At 35.3% G+C, this 24,669-nt stretch overlaps 2 protein-coding genes across 2 annotated transcripts; both read left to right on the top strand.

The window, feature by feature from the left end:
* The first annotated feature begins 4,172 nt into the window (after positions 1-4,172).
* LOC110798501 (auxin-binding protein ABP19a-like) lies at positions 4,173-5,015 on the top strand. Its single transcript, XM_022003680.2, has one exon. The coding sequence runs from the start codon at positions 4,237-4,239 to the stop codon at positions 4,861-4,863; it is 627 nt and encodes a 208-aa protein (XP_021859372.1). The 5' UTR covers positions 4,173-4,236; the 3' UTR covers positions 4,864-5,015.
* A 5,860-nt stretch (positions 5,016-10,875) lies between these two features.
* On the top strand, positions 10,876-11,730 carry LOC110798516 (auxin-binding protein ABP19b-like). The gene has a single exon (XM_022003695.2). It carries the CDS (start codon positions 10,937-10,939, stop codon positions 11,561-11,563), a length of 627 nt encoding a protein of 208 aa, XP_021859387.1. The 5' UTR covers positions 10,876-10,936; the 3' UTR covers positions 11,564-11,730.
* The last annotated feature ends 12,939 nt before the right edge of the window (positions 11,731-24,669 follow it).

Raw genomic sequence — 24,669 nt, 5'->3', positions numbered from 1 at the left:
AGTATGGAGGATGCTTTAGAGAAGTATGGTTATGCTGGGGTTATTCTTGGTTGCTTTTGGTTTGAGGATGATGATGATAGAGTTGAATTTTTTGATCTGGCTATTTGCATTCTACTTAATTCAGCAGCTTGTTTTGGAAAAAAAAATAGAGTTTGAACAGGTAGGTCAAATTTGCTCGATTATCTTGGAATTCAATCCAACTAATGTTAAAGCTATGTTTAGAAGAGCCATGGCTGCTATAGAACTTGGAAGAAATGACTTGGCTTACTGGGACTTGTTAATGGCTTCCCAAGTGGAACCCAAAAACTCAGAAGTATGTAGGAAACTTGAGGAGGTAAAGCAGTACCGAGTAAAAAGGGAGTCCGAAAGACAATTTCGAGGTGATGTTCCACTTGGATTAAGATTAGGCCTACCTCCTCCAAAGAAGAAATCTAAAGGGGATTTGGTGAAGGGTCATTCCAATTAGCAAGCTCTAGTTTATGAGAAGGATCACATTTCCGTTGAAAGAGGAGTAGAATGTGATGGTGGAACGGGCTTGGATAATATGGTGGTTGAGCAAGGCTTACCTATTATGGAAAACAAGGAATTGTCGGATTGTTGTAGTGCTAATGAGGAAGATAGTATGGAAGGGGAAAAGGATGAGATAATGGATGAAGAGGCAAGGGAAGTGGCAAGTGTTTCGAACTTTGAGAATTCTAAGTCGGTGGAGCCCAATTATCGGTTTGTTAACCGAAGAAGGCCGGGTTCTTCATTGTCCATTTCAAAGAAAGACTACCAATTGTTATTGAGAGGGGAATCTTTTCAATATTTCAACTCGAGGTTAGGATCTCTTATGACCGTTAGAATAGTTGGTGATAATCCAGAGAGTATCGTGAAGAGAAAATGTGGAAGTCAAGAAGAAAATGTGAAGGACTCTTTTATGGGTGACATGTCCAAAAAGAGTCAAAGTGTTGATGGTAAAAATGAAGTGTCAGAAAAGCAATTGGAGAGCTCGGTTATGGATGATAGTTACAATCAAGTTGATTCAGAAATAGGAGATTCAAAAAGTGAAGCCATGAGCACTGTTACAGACAACCATCATCATATCGGAGGAGTAAGATCAAGGAATATGACTGATCGTTGTATAGAGAAGAAGACCATGGGGAAGAAGGCGACCAGGAGGACTACCACCCTTGTAATTCATACTCACCCCGTTGTTTGCAGGGACACAGATGGAAGAAAGAGGAAGGTTGTTGCCCCTTTGCCAGAAAGTATCCAATGTCCAAGGAAGAAGTGTTTAAGCTCGTCTCTTTGCAATAGTGTTGATTTCTCGTTGTTTCAAATTAGTTGTGCGAAGTCTGGGTCTAGTATTGTCGAGTCTTGTGTTAGTAGTGTTGATTATGGTTGTTTGAGTTGTTCTGATAGTGTTAGTTGTGTTGCCCATGAATTGGCCGTAGGCTGATAGTAATGGGCTTTTTTATGTTTCCTTTAATTTTGTTACATGTATGTAATTCCTGCCCAAAAAAAAAACGTGGTGCTTTTCAGCTCAATTACACTTGATTACCTTAATAAATATCATTAACTGAACTTAATTAGGTTCTGAAATCAAAAGATCCAACATTTAAAACCAAATTTAGCTCATTGTTTTTTTTTTTTGTGCAAATGAGCTATAATGGCGGGGATGAAAGTTGTAACCAACTGAGCTATTTATCACTCTCAAATTTAGCTCATTCTGCATGTTGATTGAAGAAGTGACAAATCTTGTAGTCATTATCAGGCTTGTAATGTCGTCAAATAGATGTTGGTGTCAATTACTAGCTACGTTCCTTTTTATTTGTCGATTTTGCAATAGACTATAAGCAATTTATTGTGCAAGTTGTATCAATAATCTAAAAGAGACTATATAATTAAAAAGGAATGAAGAAAGTTAGTTAAAGCCATAATTAGAAACTAATGAAACGAAGGGAGTAACAAATAAGCATATCTATTCGATCGTAATTCGCAATTATTTTTAAAAGACTGCAATTTACAAAGTTAGATTCGTTGTAATGTATAATTTTAGAGTATCGACTTTTTATTATTTTTATGCGTGTCTAATTAGACATCGTGAAAAGTCAAATGGAGAAATCTTTCAGGGGCGAAGGAGTATTATCCAAACAAAAAGTAATCAGTTCTTTTCCTGATCTCCCTCAATTCTCTCTACCCTAAAAAATGTTAACTAATTTAATAAAATCAATTTAATAAATAAAAATGGATATTTGCTCCTTCCCAATTTAGAGCGTCCCATTTCCTTTTTGATCTATTTCAGTTTAGTTTAACCTCTCTTTTTTTTTGGCAAGGAGCCCATTACTATTTTGTTTATTCTCTCTCCCAAAGAATAAAATCGAGAGGCCAAAAATGTATTACTAAGGTCATGTTCTACTGGACTTTATTACTCCCTTCGTTTCTTTTTGTTTGTTACGTATTCTTTTTAGGATGTTTCATTTTGTTTGTTACATGGAAGAATCTTTCTATTTATAAATTTATTATAGTGTTATTTTTTGTGCCCATTTTTAGTTTTAATTGGTCAACTTTTTCAACTCATTAAATTTATTTATCATTTCCCAAGTATGTTAAGTTAGCAATTTTGGTGCTTTTCCATTATTGGTTCATTTTGATAAATAAAATAATCTTATTGGTTGTTGTAGTGATTAGTGGATTGATGTCTTATTTGGATTTATTTTTTTAATAAAAAAAATCTCTATTATACGTTAATAAACGTGCAAAAGTCCAAACGTAACAAACAAAAAGAAACAAAGGGAGTACTACCTTACCCTTCCGTAATAGATAACTTAAAAGGTTCCCTTCATTAGGAAAAAAATGAATTATATACTACCTCCGTTTCAGTAAGTTTTTTTCGCTTTGATAAATGTGTCAAAGAGTCAAAATTTTGACCATAAATTTTCAATTATATCTATAAAAAATTATCACGAGATATCTTGTTAGATTCGGCTCGAAATGTATTTTATAAATATCAACTTTTTATATTTGTCGTACAAAATTGAATATATTAACAGTCAAACATTGTGTTGGAGTCCGTGCAAATAGTAAATGTAAATAACTTATTGAAACAGAGGTAGTATTATTTATTGATTATTAATATTTTATTTAATATTTTATTGTATACTATTCATTTATTTCCATTTATTTCATTTCAGATCAGTTTCATTCAGTTTATATTAGTTTAGTTCACTTAGTTCAGTTAAGTCCAGTTTAACTCAATTTTATTTATTAGTATTTATTACTTCGCTTATTATCACGTACTACATCCGTTTCAAAAGATCTTTACAGTTACTATTTGCACGGACTCCAATGCAATATTTAACTACTAATATATCCAATTTCGTATGTGAAAAAATTATAAAAATTTGATATTTTGAAAATACATCCCGAGACCAATCTACAAGATCTTACATGTAACGTTTTGATGTATATAATGGTGAGAATTACGGTCAAAGTTTTTATACTTTGGACACATTTTCCAAAGCGTAAAGAACTTTCTGAAACGGAGGTAGTACTATTTATTATTTTGAACAATTTTGTGAACACTTCTACTTCCTCCGTTTTAAAAAGATCTTTACGCTTTCCATTTTAGTCCGTTTTATAATGTTCTTTACACTTTACTTTATTCTAGGATTTGAAAATTTCCTACCTTACCCTTCTTACCCCACAATTTTTATTTTTTACTCATTTTCTCTTACTTTATTCATTTTTTTCTTATACTCACTCATTTTTTTACACATTTATCTTACTTTATCCCCATTTTATTATATTCAACCAATTCTCCTACTTTTTTCTTAATATTTATGCAAATAATAAATGTAAAGATTTTTTTAAAACAGAAGTAGTAGTATATTCATGGGAACAATTCTTTGATACGCGCATAGCCGCATATATAGGACATTATTATTGAAGGATACTTCAGTTTAGCATTTTCTGTAAGACTCAACGAAGTATTGTCCCTCAAGTTAAAAATAAGGAAAACATGATAAATGCAAAGTCAATGGAAAATGATCCTAGTTGGTAAACAATGTCACCGCAAGTCCGAGACACCACGTTTGACCAAAACATTAATCAAGTTTTATTTTAATATATAAAAAGACACTTGTCTCGTTGACTTCCATGCTCAACCAATTCTATAAATAGGATTCCCAATACCAAATCCAAATAAACCCATCCATCCACAAGCATTTGCACCACTTATCTCTAATTTACACAATGAAAAATCTTTCCATCTTCGTCATCTTCGGCCTCTTAGCCTCTTTCTCACATGCCATAGAACTCGACTTTTGTGTCGGAGATACTTCTCTCCCTAGAGGACCAGAAGGATACGCTTGTAAAGATCCTGCTAGTGTCACAACTGACGATTTCGTTTACACTGGTTTCCGTGGTGAAAGAACCACCACAAATGTATTTGGGAATAATGTTACTCTAGCATTTTCAGATGCATTCCCAGCGTTAAATGGGTTAGGCATCTCCATGGCAAGGTTAGACTTTGGCGTAGGCGGAGTGATCCCTCTACACTCCCATCGTACGTCGGAAGTTCTTATTTTGATCAAAGGTTCAATCATTGCAGGATTTATTGATACAAACAATACTGCATACTATAAAAGGTTAGAGGTCGGTGATGTCATGGTCTTTCCACAAGCCATGCTTCACTTCCAGGTAAATGTTGGAAAAACTCCTGCTACTGCATTTGTTAGTCTGAATGGAGCAAACCCAGCATTACAACTCACTACTCCCTCCTTGTTTGCTGGCAATTTACCTGCTAAGATAGCCGAGCAAATCACACTCCTAAGTCATAAGGAAGTAATGAGGATGAAAAGAATGTTCGGCACCGCTTGATAAATCCTCTCCTTAATTTCCCTTTCCGATATGTATTCTTTATGTCACATAGTTTCATCTTTTAGTTTATTATCAGATAAACTTTTGATTTATTTCAACGTTCAAGTTAGTAAACTTTTAATTATACATTGTACTTCTTCCGTTTCTCAATACTCGTAATGTTTGAACTTTTTAACTAGCTATTCACATATTCTATTTTAATTACTATTGGTGATTTATGATAAGGATTGACATAGTCTTGATTGTCAATCCTTATTATATTAATAATATCTTGTAATTATCTTCCTTAATCAACTCCTATAAGCTAGCTATGCACATCTTCTCATTACCGTAATTACCTAGGATGTCTTTAACTTATATTATTAGGTTCCTCCTTTTTTTCTCTCCTCTCTTTTACTCCTCAAAACCCTAATTTTTTAGGGGCTACCATAAACCATTAGGTTGATAGTAAACCATCTTTTCTTTTTTTGTCTAGCTTTTGATTTCATGTTTGGAATAAGAACTCCATTCTCTCTCTATTGGAGGTTTTCTTTACCCATTTATTGGGTTTTATCTATCCATTTATTGGGTTTTACTATCCCCTTGTGAGAGTATGGGGCTAGGGTTTTAATTTCGCAGAAAAAAGTTGATTCATTAATGAAAATGTGTGATATTACAACGTATGTAAGTTCTATGTCTACAATCAATTGAATCGAATTTAATACAATCTCAAAACTACAACAAATCGAAAGACCCCCTCGTTGAAGGTTGTAACAACGATGTGAAGAGGGTATTCATCATTGTCAGATCTCATTCACAACGTAACTATCGTGGTTTTGCGGATTAAAATTTCGTTTGATCCAAATTATTTTGTATTTTGTTAGTTTTGGTTTCTATTATCGTATGACTATAATGAACTAATTTTACCTTAAATTTTTTTGTCTAAGTTAATTTGTATTTACTATATATACATCATACATGTAACATAGTGAAGAAAATATTAATATTTATACAATACATTCTCTATATACATCAAACTTTTCTTTCTTTCACTCACGCATCAATATGGCAATTAACTCTCCTTCCTACCAAGCCTTAATGGCAACAACCCAACTACTCCCAACGTTGTGTTGTTTCTTCATGTGCGCCCCTTATAATGGCAACGAGGAGCTAATCATCGGTGATGGTACATGTTTGCATATATCTCACATTGGGTCTCTTACTCTATCTCTCATTCCTCTTCTCTTCTCAAACTAAATAATGTCCTATATATGTGTACCGTGAATGTCACGGAACATCAATTCTATTTCTCAATTATGTGTCCATAATAATGCATCTATTGAGTTCTTACCCAACTTCTTTTCATGTAAAAGATATCAAAACGAGGGCGTCTCTCTTTCAAGGCCCGGTTAGGTCAAGAATTTAGGAAATACAAAAACTACTCAACCTCACATTTTTGTAAGCACCAAAATGACCTCTCTTGATTGGCTATCACAAATTAGGGAACTTCTCATTAGAGGCTTTTAGGAAAATGATTTCCAAAAATAATTTGAATGTAATTCTTGTTCTTGTAATAAAAGTCATCAACTTCCTTTTTCTAACTATACTATCTCCTCTACATCTCCTCTACATCTCCTCTACAATATATTTATACAGATCTATGGACTTCTCCTATCTATTCTCATGATGGCTACAAGTAAAAATTATTATGTGTACCTTGGTGCACCGTGCATCCAAAGATATATATTTTTATGTCTACTGATGATCTCTATAACATTTTCTCCTCACATATAAGGATAAAATGTGAGAGAGTAAACTGTGCACCCGGGTACATATAATATTTTTCAGGCTACAAGTACGTACTACGTAATTTTTGTGGAACATTTTACAAAGTATATATGATTCAATCCTTTGAAACAAAAATATATAGGATACAAAGGGGGTCTTTCTTCGTTACAAAGCTCTAGCCGAAAAAAACTTCCAATTGCCTATTATTACTTTGTATTCGGATAATGGGAATGAATATGATGATCTTAAAGAATTTTTAGCCATTGACGTGTCTCTTGTTTAACTACTCCGCCTCATACTCCTCAACATAACGGCTACTCGGAAAAAGACATAGACATATAGTTGAAACATGTCTTACCCTCCTTACACATGCATCCATGCCTTTATAGTATTGGACAAATGCTTGTTTCACTGCGGTTTATCTTATTAATGGTCTTCCAAACTCTACCTTGGAAAATGAGTCACCATTTTTGAAGCTTTTCTTGAAACCTTTGAATTATTTAAAATTAATAAGGAGCTTTGGTTGTTTATTTTACCCTTGACTAAAACCATATACTAAACGTAAATTAGAGTCCAAATCCACACCATGTGTTTTGTCTTAATCCCCAAATCAAACAAAATATATACCTCTAGACATGTACTTCATATTTTGTGGAATCAAAATTCCCTTCCTCTGACCTTAGAAACAAAATGACACCTTTTCAAGAATTAATTGATGTGGTGTCCATTATCTATTCCAATAGTTATTATCTTGATAATATCTTGTAATTAATTATCTTCCTTAATCAACTCCTATAAGCTAGCTATGCATATCGATCTTCTCATTACCGTAATTACGTAGGATATCTTTGACCTATATTCTCTTAATTGATTTGTATTTACTACATATACATGTAACATAATAAAAGAAATATTAATTATAATATTAATTATACTTCATAATTTATATTTAAGATAAAACATATTCGATTATATCTGAATCGTTATTCCAAATTGGATGTTAGAGGAGTAGTTTTCCAAGAACATATTGGAGTGACCAACTCAAACTATATGATTGGCAACGAATGATAGGACGATGATATAGGTCGCAAGTTGCGACAACAAAATGTTGTCGCAATCTTACGTGTCGGCATTTCATTGGTACAAATAAGCACCATGTAGGCTACACGTCATCAATTTATTTTTACTATCAATTCAATATTTTTACTATGAAAATATATAAATAAGGCAGTCGATACAAAGAAGGAAACAAATATTTATTATATTCATAGTAAATATATATTTCCTTTTATCTTATAAATTACAAATTAAAAAAATTAAAATTAAATCTAATAATATATTTTTGTGCAATTTAAAAAATACATCAATTTAATTTAAAAAATACATCAATTTATAATAAAATACGAAGTAATATATTTTATGTAAATACGGAGTAGCAAGGAACTAAAACTACTGACTCTATCAAGAAATATTTCCCTTCGTTTTGTTTTGATAGTCTGTAGTTTTTCGTTTGTTTTGGGTTCCTTTGACTTGTGTTTTCTTTTACTTAGGGGTCTGCCCCTCGATCTTCTTTCACCCAAAAAAATAAATAAATTATTTTATGTAAATAAATATTTATAATTATACATTACTTTAAAATATTGTTTTAATTTTAATGATTAGGTTAGTTTTAATTAGGTTTACACGCAGTTCATCGGCCTACAGGCGCACAGTCATGCATCATCATCTCATTAGATTAGTAATTTCGGAGAGGAAGAACAACACTTCAAGTGCCGTATAAACCCAATAAACAAATAAAGACGAAATTCTTTTCCTAATTTTTTATTTTCTATTGTACTGCATTTTTTATTTTCTAAGTATAAATTAGTAAATTTATTTTTTTATTTTAATTTCCTATATCATATAAATAATTAAAAGTATTTTTTTTTTTCTAATATCCTATACAAATTAGAATTATTTTTCTGAAATAAAAAATTATATTATTCAATTTGTAAATTAGAATATTAAGATTTTCCTACCTTTTTTATGACATGTATAATAGGTTATATAATCTAAATATTTTAGTTTCCAAATACATTTATGACACATAGACGTGCCATGTCACCACTGTGACACGGCTTAAAGGTCGCATGTTGCGACCTTTATCATTTCCGAATTATAAAAATTTATTCTAATAGAAAACTGAAAACGACTAGGATTCATATTATTGAATTACAAATTCTTGTAATTAAAATCATATGTTAAATATGGTCGGCCAAATTAGATAAATGACAGACGGCCTAATATGAGACTAACTGATTCATCATAAGATAAAAAGATCATTACCGTATAATTAAGGCTATTTTTCTTGGTTGCGCGATTACTAAGTACACGCACATACACAAATAATTAGCATGGCTATAGCATGCACAAAGTACAACCGCAATACATAGAGAACTGGCACAAGATACAAACACATGGATACACAAATTGCACAAGTTGACGCAAGAAAGGTCTACCACTAGAATGATATTCTTGAATTTTAGATCCAATCTTAGCGTACATCCTCTTGCTATGACTGTGGATACGTGATAACGATAAACTCTCTTAGGATATTCTATGCACAATAAATTTCTAGTCGCAATATATTTCATAATACAATTAGAACCAATATTATAACCCACTTAATATATTTGATCAATAGTAACTTACCAATTCAAGGAGCTCAATGAATCTAACAATTTGGATATTTACTTGGGACTAAACTGTAACTACAATATTTTGTTATATAAGGGTATAATGAGTATAGATGTAGGAGAAATAAGAAATGATTTCAAAAGGGAATAACAAAATAATAACTCAATACGAAAATAGGAATAACGTTCAAGAACGAAGGGACTCGGCGAGTATTAGAAAATCGGAAAATAAAATATAATTGGAGAATTAATTTTAGAAAATTGCTAAATTGATATTAACAAATTGGGAAATTAGTATTAGAGAATTGGAAAAGAAAGTCAAGGGAACATGCTAATTAAATACAAGCTTTGAGCCAATAAAATGATATACTAGCAAATTGCAATACAAAATTGGAAAATAAAGTCAAGGGAGCATGCTAAATGCAAAATTTGATATAAAAAAAATGTTGTACGCAAGAAACTATCTTAATTATCTAACACATTATGTACCTTAGTCGGATTTATGCATGTTCACTAAATTTTCTGCCCATGACCTGGCATTCTCTGCCTGTCGTCGTTGTCACCTTCTTCGTTATCATTTTAAGTTTTTTTTTTTGTTTTTTTTTTCTTCGAAAATGATAAAGGTCGCAACATGCGACCTTTAAGCCGTGTAAAAATGATAACATGACATGACTATGTGTCATGATTTAAATTGGAAATTAAAGCATTTAACTTATATAATCTATTATACATGTTTCATAAAAAGGTAGGAAAATCTTAACACTCTAATTTGTTTCCTTCTTTATGTCGAATACCTTATTTACATATTTTCATAGTAAAAATATTAGATTGATATATAGTAAAAATATTCTGATGATGCATAGCCTACGTGGCGCGTATATGTACCAATTAAATTTCGACACGTAAGATTATGACAACTAAATGTCGTCGCAACTTGCGACCTTTATCATCACCTTTTTTATTTGCTGCTGCTTTGTTTTCCCCTTCGTCTAAAAGAAAAATAAGCCCAAAAAATTAGGATTTTTGTATTAATCTTTTGGAATGTAAAATTATATTACTCCCTCTGTCCCTTAATACTCGCACCGTTTTGACCGGACACGCTTGCCAAATCACAACTTTGACCACCGATATCTTTAACTACATATTATAAAAACTTATAAAAATATTAATATTTTGAAAATATAGATTAAGATGAAGCCAACGATATATTATATGCTAACATTTGTTTTCATATACTATAAGTAAAATAGGGTCAAAGTGTATTATGTGAATAGTGCAAAAAGTCAAAACGGTGCAAGTATTAAGTGACAGAGGGAGTAGCAATTTGGATAATAAAATTGGAAAATAAATATTAAAAAGTTGGAAAATAAATTCAAGGGAACATGCTAAATGCAAACTTTGAGTCGATAATTGATTAATTGATACTATCTTATAAAATTATTGAATTATTAGTCTAGCTAGTTGTGGAATAGTTTACCATTTTAAACAATTGTAAGCACATGGATCAACCGTAGACTTTCATACTCATGGACTTCTATATAAAGGGTGTCAATTGCTGCTAAGAAAATGCAACCAACTTATCCACAACATATACTAAACCTAGCCCCTTCTTCTTATCACCAACTTACACCATGAACACACTTTCAGTTTTCTTCATCTTCTCTCTCTTAGCCTCCCTCTCGATTGCATTAGAACACGACTTTTGTGTTGGCGATCTAAGTCTCCCTAGGGGACCTGAAGGGTATGCATGTAAAGATCCAGCTACTGTCACTACAGATGATTTTGTTTACACTGGTTTCCGTGGTGAAAGAACCACCTCAAATATATTTGCGAATAATGTGACTTTGGCATTTGCGGATGCATTCCCAGCCTTCAATGGTTTAGGCATCTCGATGGCAAGGCTAGATTTTGGGTTAGGAGGAGTAATCCCACTACACTCCCACCGAACTTCTGAAGTTATTCTGATTGTAAAAGGTACAATTATTGCAGGGTTTATTGACTCTAACAATATTGCATACTACAAAAGATTAGAGGTCGGTGATATCATGGTCTTTCCACAAGCCATGCTTCACTTCCAGGTCAATGTTGGTGAAACTCCCGCAACTGCATTCGTTAGTCTGAATGGTGCTAACCCAGGACTACAACTCACTACCCTCTCCTTGTTTGCCGGCAATCTGCCTGGTGACATCGCCGAAAAAATCACACTCCTAAGTCACAAGGAAGTAACGAGGTTGAAGAGAATATTCGGCACAGCTTAATATCAATCCTCATTTTCATTCTTAGTTTTACATTGGATTATATATGTTTTCAATGTCGGGCCAAACTCATTTGAATTTCCTAATATTTGTGTAACAAAAATAAAGTGATTAAATATGGCCCTTGTATTACTTTTTCCGAAAGAAATGTTTATGTTTCTGTTATTGGACTTTTTGTTTTAATTTGCACCAAAAAAATGAACTTAATATTTCTTATTTTCACGATTGTTCTTAATATTTCACGTTTTCAATGAAAACTAACAAAAATTCATCAAACAAAAACTTATTAAATGTTTGATATTTCGAAAATACGTAGTGGAATAAAACCAAACAAGATTCCGTATAATTGTACTTTTACTTATGTACTACCTCAAATCCTCAATTCTATAATGACCTCTACGGTTACTATATGCACAAATATTAAAGCAGAGTATGTAAAAATGTGCGTAAATATATTTAAATATAATTAAAATTAAAAGAAATATATAGAAAGGTGGACGAGTGTAAGAAATTAAAAAATGAATGAAATAAGAGAAAATGAGAGAAGTTTTCTTCTCGCTCAAGTTTTCTCTCGGTGTAGGTTAGGGTTTTCTCTTATCCTACGCTAAAGCCATGGCAGGAAAATCGAAAGCTCAGAAGAAACTAAGCAAGCCGGTTGGTCCTACTTCGGAATCTCAAGCAAGGAAGACGAAATCAATGGATGAAGTGTTGGGTGTTGCAGCCATGGAGGTTGAAACATGCGATGAAGCGACGAATTCCACGGATGAGGAGGGTACGATTCTTTCACCAAGAACTTCAACTGCACTGAAAACCCGCTCGGAGGCCCATAGAACATTCTCGTCATGGTTGTCGGTGATGAAATCGGGAAATGGACAGAGTGTGAATGATAAGGTAATTCCCATACCCATTTTGCAATCTAAATGCGATGATGATGATAGCAATAATATTGTTAGTATCGACTTAGATGACATTCAAGATGAGGTAGATTACTGGAATTCAGCTGTTGTATGTGCTGTTTTAGGGGCAAATCCTCCATTATCTGTAATCGAGGGTTTTTTTAGGCGTATTTGGAAAAATTTAGGAGTAGACAAAGTGGTGGAAATTGAACATGGAGTATTCATTGTTAGATTCCATACTATGGAGAATCATGACAAGGTTCTTGATGAAATTAAACCCACATTTGATAAGAAACCTGTGATTTGCAAGCCATGGCACAAGGATATTGTAGACTTCAAGGACGAGGTTAAGGTGGTTCCTATCTGGATCCATTTAAAGAATCTTGAATTGAAATTCTGGGGGATACGAAGTCTAAGTAAGATTGTTGGGTCTATTGGGAAATTTTTACAAGATGATCAAGCAACACTCCATAGGGATAAGTTGCAGTTTGCTAGGGTCCAAATAGAGGTTGCAGTGAGTCAGAATCTTCCTGATAAGGTGCAATTTCAAGATGAGCATGGTAAACTGAAATGTATCAATATAGGATATGAATGGAAACCCATTGTGTGTGAACACTGTAAACTTCTGGGACATCTTGCTGAAGACTGTAGGAAGAAGAAAGGCAAAAAGAAGTGGGTGGCTAAGGTGGTGAGCCAAGTCAATGTAGTGGCTAAACCAACTGATGAGTTTGTACATGCAACTAGAACTGTGCAACATAGAAAGGAGACTACATCACCTATGGTGGTGACTAATTATTTCCATGTATTGGATGTTCTGGGTGTTGCAGAGGAAACAGGAGAGAAATTTGGTGTTTTAGGTAGTGGGAGGAACCAAGAATCAATTGATGGAGGTGGAATACCTCCTGATATTGATGGATAGAATCATGTTCTGGAATGTCAGGGGGGTTAACAAGTGTGCCAAGCAGAGAGATGTCAAAGTTTTTCTGAACACAAATAGGTGCAGTCTTGTTTGCCTCCTTGAAACAAAGGTCAAAGCTCAAAACCTTGGTGCTTTGTACCTTAATTTGTTTAAGGGTTGGTCTTTTACTTCCAACAACATTTGTCATCCTGGTTGGAGAATAATTTTAGCTTGGAACCCAGGAGAGTTTCAGGTGAACCCTATATTCTGCTCCAGTCAATTGGTGCATTGTGACATCACCTTGAAAAATGGAAGCAAGTTTTGGTGCTCTTTCATTTATGGTCATAATTCTCAAAAGGAAAGATTAGCTTTATGGAAAGATCTTTGTAACATTGCTGATACATTGAATGGCCCTTGGATTTTGATGGGTGATTTCAACTGTGTTCTTCACACTGGTGAAAGGGTGGGGAGTGCAGTCAGACTTAGTGAAATTCAAGACTTCCAAAACTGTGTCAGTAAATGTAGCATTGAGGATGCTAAGTCCAGTGGGAACTTCTTCACTTGGAACAATAAACAACAGGGGGATAATAGGGTTTTTTCTAAACTTGATAGTTTTGATTAACCAAGCTTGGAGTAGCCAATATCCTAACACTGAGGTCAGTTTTAGGAATGAAGGTTGTTTTGACCATTGCCCAGGGGTTATCACTGTGTATCCTCAACTTGCAGTAGGCAGAAAACCTTTCAAACTTTTCTCCATGTGGCAAGAAGATCCTAAATATAGGGACATTGTTAAAACTGCTTGGAATGGTGTTTATCAGGGCACTAAAATGTTCCAAGTTGTTCAAAAACTTAAAAATGTGAAGATTGCTCTGAAAGATCTGAATAGAGAAGGCTTTGGTGAAATTGAGGTTAAAGAATACAAAGCTTTTCAAACACTCAATACTCTGCAGACTGCTCTTCACCTCAATCCTTTTGATGGTGAGCTGGCTGACAGAGAAAAAGGTGGCATTACAGGAATATAATTTGGCTCATAAGGCATATCTGAGTTTCTTGGCACACAAAGCAAAGGTGGATTGGGTTAAAGGGGGAGATGATAATACTGCTTTATTCCACAGATCCATTAGACAAAGACAACTTCATAACACAATTTTTTCCATAAAAGACATGCATGGAAACTGGACCAGTGCTCCTGCTCAGGTACCTGATGCCTTTTTGGAATACTATAAGTGGCTATTGGGATCTAATAATTGTGATAGAACTCATGTCAAACAGTCTGTTGTTAGTAAGGGGCCCTTAGTTACTGATGCAATGAGAAACTTGCGAAATACAGCTTATTCAAATGAAGAAATTAAAGCTGCCATGTGGGATATAGATGGTAACAAGGCCCCTGGCCCTGATGGGTTTGGGAGTGCATTTTTTAAAGGCTCATGGGAGGACATAGGTGGTGATGTATGCTCTGCAGTCTTGGATTACCTGAATACTGGGAAACTTTTGAGAGAAATTAACTCAACAAGCATTACTCTCATTCCTAAGGGAAATTGTCCTGAGAGTGTGCAAGAATTTAGACCTATTTCTTGCTGTAATGTTGTCTACAAATGCATTTCAAAAGTGTTGTGCAATAGACTAAGGGATGTATTACCAGACCTGATCTCTCAAAATCAGGGGGCTTTTGTTCACAGTAGGTTCATAGCACATAACATTATGGTGTGTCAAGACTTGGCTCAAGGGTATGAAAGGAAGAATGGGGGTGCAGGCTGCATAATCAAATTGGATCTTCAGAAAGCCTATGATACTGTAGAATGGGATTTTGTGGAAGAGATGTTGGTTAGCTTGCAGTTTCCTACTCATTTCACTCACTTGATTATGCAATGTGTTAGGACACCTAGATTTTCCTTATCCATCAATGGAGCTCTACATGGTTATTTTGAAGGGAAAAGGGGATTGAGACAAGGTGATCCTTTGTCTCCTCTTCTTTTTGTTCTTTGCATTGAGTATCTGTCTAGAATCTTACTGATGGTGGGGGGAAAAGAGGGATTCAAATTTCACCCTAAATGCAAACAGTCCAAGTTAAATCATTTGTGTTTTGCTGATGACCTTATCTTGTGTTACGAAGGGGATTTCAAATCTGTTCACCTTATGATGCAGGGTTTTAAACTATTTTCTGATACCACTGGCTTGAAAGCTAGCCCTTCAAAAACTTCAGTGTTCTGTTCTGGCATGATAGAAACTGACATTCAGAGGATCCTTGATATGACAGGGTTTGTTAAAGGTTGCTTTCCTTTCAGATACCTGGGGATTCCAATTTGTTCTAAAAAGATCTCAATAGCTGATTGTGACAAGATAGTAGAAAAGATGTGTGCCAGAATTAAAGTATGGAGTTCTAGAAATCTGTCTTTTGCTGGTAGATTGATCTTAGTAAACTCTGTATTAATGACTCTTCAGTCATATTGGTCTCAAATCATGATCCTTCCAAAAGGGGTTTTCAAATTTGTGACTAGAATCTGCAGGAATTTTCTATGGAGTGGATCAGCTGATTCTAATATACCTGGGAAAGTGGCTTGGAGTCATCTTTGCAAACCTAAAAAGGAGGGTGGTCTAGGTTTGTTCAACTTGAAACAGTGGAACATTGCTGCAATGGGAAAACATGTGTGGATGATGTTAGGTTATGATTCATATGACAAAACATAAATCATGCGGAAAAACCATAAAGCCAGAAAAGCATATTATTTACACATAATCATTTAGCATAGTTTAGATGCATACACTTTGTTGCGTGCCCTCCCTAGCTGCGCCTGAACCGAACAAGAACAAGTCTTTAGGACTCCAAGTGTCGTCCCTCCGTAGATAGTCCACAGCATGTCCGGATCCGCCTTAAGCTTGACCAACTAGAATCGCCCTTAAGGTAGCTTAGGAATTTCGGCTATTAGGTGCAAGTGTATGGCTGATTTTTCTTCAAAATCTTACCTTTAGAATACTTCAATTGTCTCTATAAATTATGACCGTAGGCTCCTATTTATAGAGGTATGGAAAAGGAATGATAATCCTACTAGGATTTGGATTTATTAATTAGAATCCAACTTGAACTCTAAATAATAAATATAATCTTATTAGGATTAGGATTTAATCAATACACGAATTCCGATAGGATTAGGATTCGTTACGAATATGAGCATCGTAAGGCCACGAGCATCGCACCACCCGCGCAGGCCTTGCGGCCCACACGAGCAGCCGTTGCTCGCAGCCCAACAGCACGCCTAGCGTGCGCGCGCCAAGGCCTTGCTGGGCCTGGCCTTGCGCTGGGCCTGGCGAGGCGTGGAAGCTCCATGTTGAGCGCTCGGCTTGCTGGGCGCGGGCCTGGCTTCGTGCTGGGCCTTCGTCTAGCAAGCCTCGTCCGATGCTAATTCGTACGATGTGCTTCTGATTAAATTCCCGGTTCCAGAATTCATTTCCGATACGAACAATATTTAATATTTCCGATTCCGGAATTAATTTCCGTTTCGAACAAATATTTAATATTTCCGTTTCCGGAACTTTTTTCCGATTCTGATAATATTTCCGATTCTGACAATATTTCCGTTTCCGGCAATATTTCCGATTCCGGCAATATTTCCATTTCCAATAATATTTTCCGATACGTACCATGTTTCCGTTTCCGGCAACATCTACGACTTGGATAATATTTATATTTCCGATACGATCCATATTTCCGTTTCCGGCAATATCATCGTTTCCGGAGTTCATTTCTTGCTTGTGACGATCACAGCTCCCACTGAAACCAAGATCCGTCGATTCCGAATATCCATAGATGGAGAATTTAATGCCATTAAATACTTGATCCGTTTACGTACTATTTGTGTGACCCTACGGGTTCAGTCAAGAGTAAGTTGTGGATTAATATCATTAATTCCACTTGAACTGAAGCGGCCTCTAGCTAGGCATTCAGCTCACTTGATCTCACTGAATTATTAACTTATTAATTAATACTGAACCGCACTTATTAACTTATTAACAAGTTAATAATTCAGTGAGATCAAGTGAGCTGAATGCCTGACTAGAGGCCGCTTCAGTTCAAGTGGAATTAATTATATTAATCCACAGCTTACTCTTGACTGAACCCGTAGGGTCACACAAATAGTACGTAAACGGATCAAGTATTTAATGGCATTAAATACTCCATCTATGGATATTTGGAATCGACGGATCTTGGTTTCAGTGGGAGCTGAGATCGTCACAGGCAAGAAATGAATACTCCGGAAACGATGATATTGCCGGAAACGGAAATATGGATCGTATCGGAAATATAAATATTATCCAAGTCGTAGATGTTGCCGGAAACGGAAACATGGTACGTATCGGAAAATATTATCGGAAATGGAAATATTGCCGGAATCGGAAATATTGCCGGAAACGAAAATATTGTCAGAATCGGAAATATTATCGGAATCGGAAAATAATTCCGGATACGGAAATATTAAATATTTGTTCGAAACGGAAATTAATTCCGGAATCGGAAATATTAAATATTGTTCGTATCGGAAATGAATTCCGGAACCGAGAATTTAATCGGAAGCGTATCGTACGAATAAGCATCGGACGAGGCCTGCCGGACGAGGGCCCAGCACGAAGTCAGGCCATCGCCCAGCAAGCCAAGCGCGCCACACGAACAGCCAAGGCCACGCCAGGCCCAGCGCAAGGCCAGGCCCAGCAGGTCATGGCAGCACGCGCAGCGCGCGCAGCAATGGGCTGCGAGCATTGCTGCAGCTCGCGTGGGCTTGTAGCTCGCGTGGGCCGAGCGGCCGTGTGGGCTGTGCGCGCGCATGGCCTACACGCTTGCGGGTCATGCTCGTGTAGAGTTTGTGTTCACATTCGAAACCTAAAGAGTATAGGATTTGTTTAATGATTAAAATTCCTAATCCTAAAAGATAAATTAATTAAATAAGAATTCTACTAGGATTCTAATTTAATTAATTCGTATCCTAGTAGGATTCGATTACTTATTCCATGGTCTATAAATATGAGTTAAGGGCTCATAATTTATATAGAGTATTCAAGTATTCAAAGTGATTTTTGAGAGCAAAAATTCAGTCATATAATTGCCTACAATAGCCGAAAATTCTAAGTACCTTAAGGGCGATCCTAGTTGGTCAAGCTTAAGGCGGATCCGGACGTGCTGTGGACTATCTACGGAGGGACGACACTTGGAGTCCTAAAGACTTGTTCTTGTTCGGTTCGGGCGCAGCTAGGGAGGGCACGCAACAAAGTGTATGCATCCAAACTATGCTAAATGATTATGTGTAAATAATATGCTTTCCTGGCTTTATGGTTTTTCCGCATGATTTATGTTTTGTCATATGAATCATAACCTAACAATTACTTTTCAATAGCTTCGACGAATTTGGTTTAGTTTGGTGGTAGTTGAGCATTTTGTTTTAAAAATTATAGGAAAAGTCTTTATGATTCATCATTGATCGAATCAAGTACTAATTGACTTCGATCATTCCACTTAGATATGCCATATCTCATGGAGCTATATTGTGAAATTACAACACACAATCATTGATGATCATTTTTGGTCTCAAGCAATCATTAACATGATCTATCCTAGATCTTTATGATTTCTTACCAAGTGGGATTTATACTTCTGAATCTTTGAACTAGCCAAACAGATTCAAACTTATATCACATTGTGTAAATAAACCTATATTCACTCAAATCTGTGTGAAATAATAAAGTCATAAAACCTTTCTTTAGCTTTGAACTCTATTGTCTAGCCGTTCTAACAATAGTTCATATCTTTTGTTACTTTCAACAAGTAAGAATAGTTGTCTTAAATTGATTTAGAAATCAATGAACTCTCAAAAGTCCATCAAAATAGAGCTTTTGAATGTTAACTTGTTGATATGGTCTAAGCAACAATGCTAAAGGTTAGTGGAACTCAAATCAAGAGATTGATTTGAACCTAGTAAAGTTTTATTGTTAAAGATTTGTTTGTTTTAATCAAGCATATTGACTCAACCCGTAAATGACCATTTCATTCAAATAAACAAACAAACAATGTTTTTGTTCTTCTGAATGTGAGTCTTTCTGTGGTTGAAAACAGAAATTTAGGTATGCTGATTATGGAACAAAATAGCCATTAAGTTCCAGCCTTTGAAAGGACTTAAAACAAACCAGATGACCCTACAACTAATGTAGCATTGCCATGCTTCATTTTCCACTTGTAGGCCATTGGTGTAGCCTAGCTTCCATTGTTTGAGTTATTACCGAAGTAAGAACCTCAAGCGGTATATGATACCAAGGAAGTTTGATTGCTAGGTCACTTTTCTTTAAACATAAACTTTAAGGTAGAAACGGAACTGTAAATTCCTTTCATTTGTTCCTTGTTTTCCTCATTCTTGTACCCTTTCTTATAGCCTTAAGAATTGAATTCTCTAGTGTTGACTTTTATACTTTGTTTAGACATGTCCAATGTCACTCCAACAAAGTTCTTACCATTTTATTTATGTTGAATGTTTTGCTTCAACTAGATGATCTTACCAAAAGCTTCTAAAGTTCTCTAAGCATCAATCTATTCGAATGTCTAGGGACTAGACTCATTCGAGAATTAAATGGACAAAGATATTAGGTTGTTAACCATTGGTAAAGCTGAGCGTTTAAACTCAATGCTTTATGATCTCAAAACTACATTGTATTTTGAATTCACAAGCACCAATCGGTTTGCCATTCGACTTTGATAATCGAAAACAACCATAAAAGTCGCTAAAAGAAACGTACATTTTAAATTGCTCACATCTCTCATTTCCGTGAATCGTTCTTGGATTCACTACCAATTGAGGAAATTTACTGTTACCTTTCTAAAAGGATTTACTGCAGTGCAAGATATTTAATTATAAACAATAATTAAAACATACATTGAAGCATGCAAAGTCTAAACATTTATCATGAGTAATAACTTGAAAATTAAAGCAATCATGCAATTCAAACAAATTATTAGCATTTTATTCGATTTTATTGTTCCGGCAGGTGTGAATAAAATGATTCCAAGACCCTAAAACCATTGAAAAATTAAGCACATTATGTATTTTGACTCAATTCTAAAACATTTTAGGTAAGCAAAAGCCTTTTGCTAATAGTCTAGAAACTACTCTTGGTTGATAGGTACGTCTAAGAACTTATTAGGTAAACCTATCGATTTTGCCACGACATAAAAGGACTCCTTACTTATATCGTTGAGTTTCACCAAAACTAACATGTACTCACAATTATTTGTGTACCTTACACCTTTAGGACCAATAAGTAACACCTCGCTGAGCAAAAACTATTACTAGATTGATGTAAAGGATATCCAAGCAAGTGTTTATTTTGGCATGGCACCTTTTAACTCAATTTTTAAGTTTGGAACTTAAGGCTCTTACTATGTTGGTTAGATTTTAAGTGAACTAAAATCCTTAATCATGCAACATAATCAAGCCACAATCTCATGCATAATTAAGACATATTTAAAGCAATAAATAACTTAAAGCATGCATAAGATAAATGTGATCTAGTATGGCCCGACTTCATCTTGAAGCTTCAACTTCAAAGTCCGTCTCGAAAATGGTAACTTCGTCTTGAATTTCACCGTGGGAGGCGCCATTTTCTTCAAATAGGATAAGCTATAATTAAACTAATTACAACTATTTGATGGTACGCAGACCATATTTAATTTGAAAAACAAATTTGGTGCATTAGACCAATTACATTCAAATTAATGGTACGCATACCATATTTTCTATCCTATTTGGGCTATACTAGTCACTCCATAACCTGCAAAACAGTACATATACAATATATACCATTCACCCATTCATTATCATGAATGGCCCACATATATAGCTAGTTAGTAAAACAAATTATGCATCACATAAATATTTGCAGCAATTAATTAAGGGCACCAATAATCTACCAATTATTCAGTCCTTATTAATTCTAATCAAGTTGTTTAACCTTAAAGGATTTGTAGACCTAATCAAGAGTTTATGACTAAAAATGCTCCCACTTAACCAATAAATGCATATGCTTTACTAATTTTAAACATAAAAATGTATTTCTAGTCTAACCGGAAACATACAAATTTAATTAAAATTTAAAGCTCATATAAATTTATAATTGAATCCATTAATTTAATTTATTTCAGTTGAATTAAACGAATTTAAATTAATTCAAGATTTAATTTTAGTAAAATAATTAGTATAAATAAAATTTATAATAATTATAATATTCTAAATTAAAATCCAAGAAAACAATTTAAATTACGAATTTTAAAATTAATTAAAATCGTTCCCGAACTGATAATTAAAAATTAAATTCAAAGCGCATCAATCGGGTCAAGACGAGGCACTTGGGCTTGCGCCCAAGCCCCATCGAGCTACGAGGCCCATGCCACGTGAGAATTGATCGTCACACATCCCTAGCACAGCCACACACTCCCACGCACAAGGCCACGCACACACGCACCCCTTGCGGGCTACGCTGCGCGCAGCATTGCTGCGTCGTGGCTGCTGCTTGTCTTGGCGCGCATGGTGCGTTGTGGCGCAGCGTGCTGCTGCCCACACGCATCGTGCAGTGCCTTGTGTGCCTCGCCCTCGCCCACTGTGCTACGTGCATGCCTAGGCGTTGAGCCTAGCGTGCCGTACACATCGTTGCTCGTTGCATTCGTACCGCACGGGCGACGAGCTCCCTTGCTCGTCGTCACGTGCCCGCACTATACAACACCCCTTAGGGGTAACACGTAGCTTCCATTGCTTTGTGCGTGCAACATTAATGAGCGTTTTTTTTAAAAAAAAAAATTAATTCAAAATTAATGACAAATTAATAAATCATATTAATTTCATAATTTTAGGGCGAAAAATCGAAAATTTATTAATCAATTAATTTCCGATTAACATGGATTCAAATATAGGTCATAAAAATTAAAAATTTAACATAAATTAACAATTTTTATGGTGGATTTTAATCATGGATACCTAATTAAATTATTAATTAATTATGAAAATCAAATTAATTCTAAATTATTCGAATTTCAACAAATTAATCATAATTACAAATTAGGTTGTATAATTAACAAGGCTAGGCATTCAAACTTGTTAAACATATACTGTAGGTCAATCAAAAATTCAAGATTTATCAACAAGAATCGCAAATATTTAATTTAACATCTTAAATTTACAAACTTTTGCGTTCGAAAAACTAAAACCTCCGAAAAGTCATAGTTAGGCTTCGAATTTGGGAATTCTGGGTTCGGCCGAAAAATATTAATTTTGTCAAAAATTTAGAATGCCTTGTACATGCGGAATTGACACAAAAATCACTCGATTTGGATGAGTAACGAAGAAACTGCCGAAAAACTGCGTACATATAATTAAATAAACGCAATTTGCAATTAATTAACAATTACGAAAATTAATCACCCCTTTTAATTCTTTCCAAATTTGTAAAATTTAACCATGTTCATGCAATTTAGATTATGAAAATAATAAGAGGCTCGTGATACCACTGTTAGGTTATGATTCATATGACAAAACATAAATCATGCGGAAAAACCATAAAGCCAGAAAAGCATATTATTTACACATAATCATTTAGCATAGTTTAGATGCATACACTTTGTTGCGTGCCCTCCCTAGCTGCGCCCGAACCGAACAAGAACAAGTCTTTGGGACTCCAAGTGTCGTCCCTCCGTAGATAGTCCACAGCATGTCCGGATCCGCCTTAAGCTTGACCAACTAGAATCGCTCTTAAGGTAGCTTAGGAATTTCGGCTATTAGGTGCAAGTGTATGGCTGATTTTTCTTCAAAATCTTACCTTTAGAATACTTCAATTGTCTCTATAAATTATGACCCTAGGCTCCTATTTATAGAGGTATGGAAAAGGAATTATAATCCTACTAGGATTTGGATTTATTAATTAGAATCCAACTTGAACTCTAAATAATAAATATAATATTATTAGGATTAGGATTTAATCAATACACGAATTCCGATAGGATTAGGATTCGTTACGAACATGAGCATCGTAAGGCCACGAGCATCGCACCACCCGCGCAGGCCTTGCGGCCCGCACGAGCTGCCGTTGCTCGCAGCCCAACAGCACGCCTAGCGTGCGCGCGCCAAGGCCTTGCTGGGCCTGGCCTTGCGCTGGGCCTGGCGAGGCGTGGCAGCTCCATGTTGGGCGCTCGGCTTGCTGGGCGCGGGCCTGGCTTCGTGCTGGGCCTTCGTCTAGCATGCCTCGTCCGATGCTAATTTGTACGATGCGCTTCTGATTAAATTCCCGGTTCCGGAATTCATTTCCGATACGAACAATATTTAATATTTCCAATTCCGGAATTAATTTCCGTTTCGAACAAATATTTAATATTTCCGTTTCCGGAATTATTTTCCATTCCGATAATATTTCCGATTCTGACAATATTTCCGTTTCCGGCAATATTTCCGATTCTGGCAATTTTTCCATTTCCGATAATATTTTCCGATACGTACCATGTTTCCGTTTCCGGCAACTTCTACGACTTGGATAATATTTATATTTCCGATACGATCCATATTTCCGTTTCCGGCAATATCATCATTTCCGGAGTATTCATTTCTTGCTTGTGACGATCTCAGCTCCCACTGAAACCAAGATCCGTCGATTCCGAATATCCATAGATGGAGTATTTAATGCCATTAAATACTTGATCCGTTTACGTACTATTTGTGTGACCCTACGGGTTCAGTCAAGAGTAAGCTGTGGATTAATATCATTAATTCCACTTGAACTGAAGCGGCCCTAGCTAGGCATTCAGCTCACTTGATCTCACTGAATTATTAACTTGTTAATTAATACTGAACCGCATTTATTAGACTTAATATTATATGCATACTTGGACCAAGGGCACTATTTCCTTCAGATGATTGCCACAAAAAAAGATAATGTATGGGTGAAATGGGTGCACTCAGTTTACATCAAAGATAGGAACTGGTGGGACTATGTTCCTAAAGCTGGTGACAGTTGGTACTGGAGAACAATTTTCCAAGTAAAAGATATAATGAAAGGGTATTTAACACTGATCAATTGGTGGCTTTGCCTAAATACTCCATCAAACAGGCTTATTGTAGTTTGTTACCTGGCAATGTTAGACTGCAATGGACCAATGCCATCTGGGACAGATTGGGAGTTCCAAAGCATAGATTTATTGCTTGGCTGGCTATGCTGGAGAGACTTAACACAAAGGAGAAAATGATGAAAATTGGTGTTACACCTGATAATCTTTGCCTTCTGTGTGGTACAGAGGTAGA

Source organism: Spinacia oleracea, chromosome 2, assembly GCF_020520425.1.
Source record: "Spinacia oleracea cultivar Varoflay chromosome 2, BTI_SOV_V1, whole genome shotgun sequence".
Taxonomy (NCBI): domain Eukaryota; kingdom Viridiplantae; phylum Streptophyta; class Magnoliopsida; order Caryophyllales; family Amaranthaceae; genus Spinacia; species Spinacia oleracea.
The sequence above is the reverse complement of the archived record's forward strand: the minus strand, read 5'-3'. Positions and strand labels throughout refer to the sequence as shown.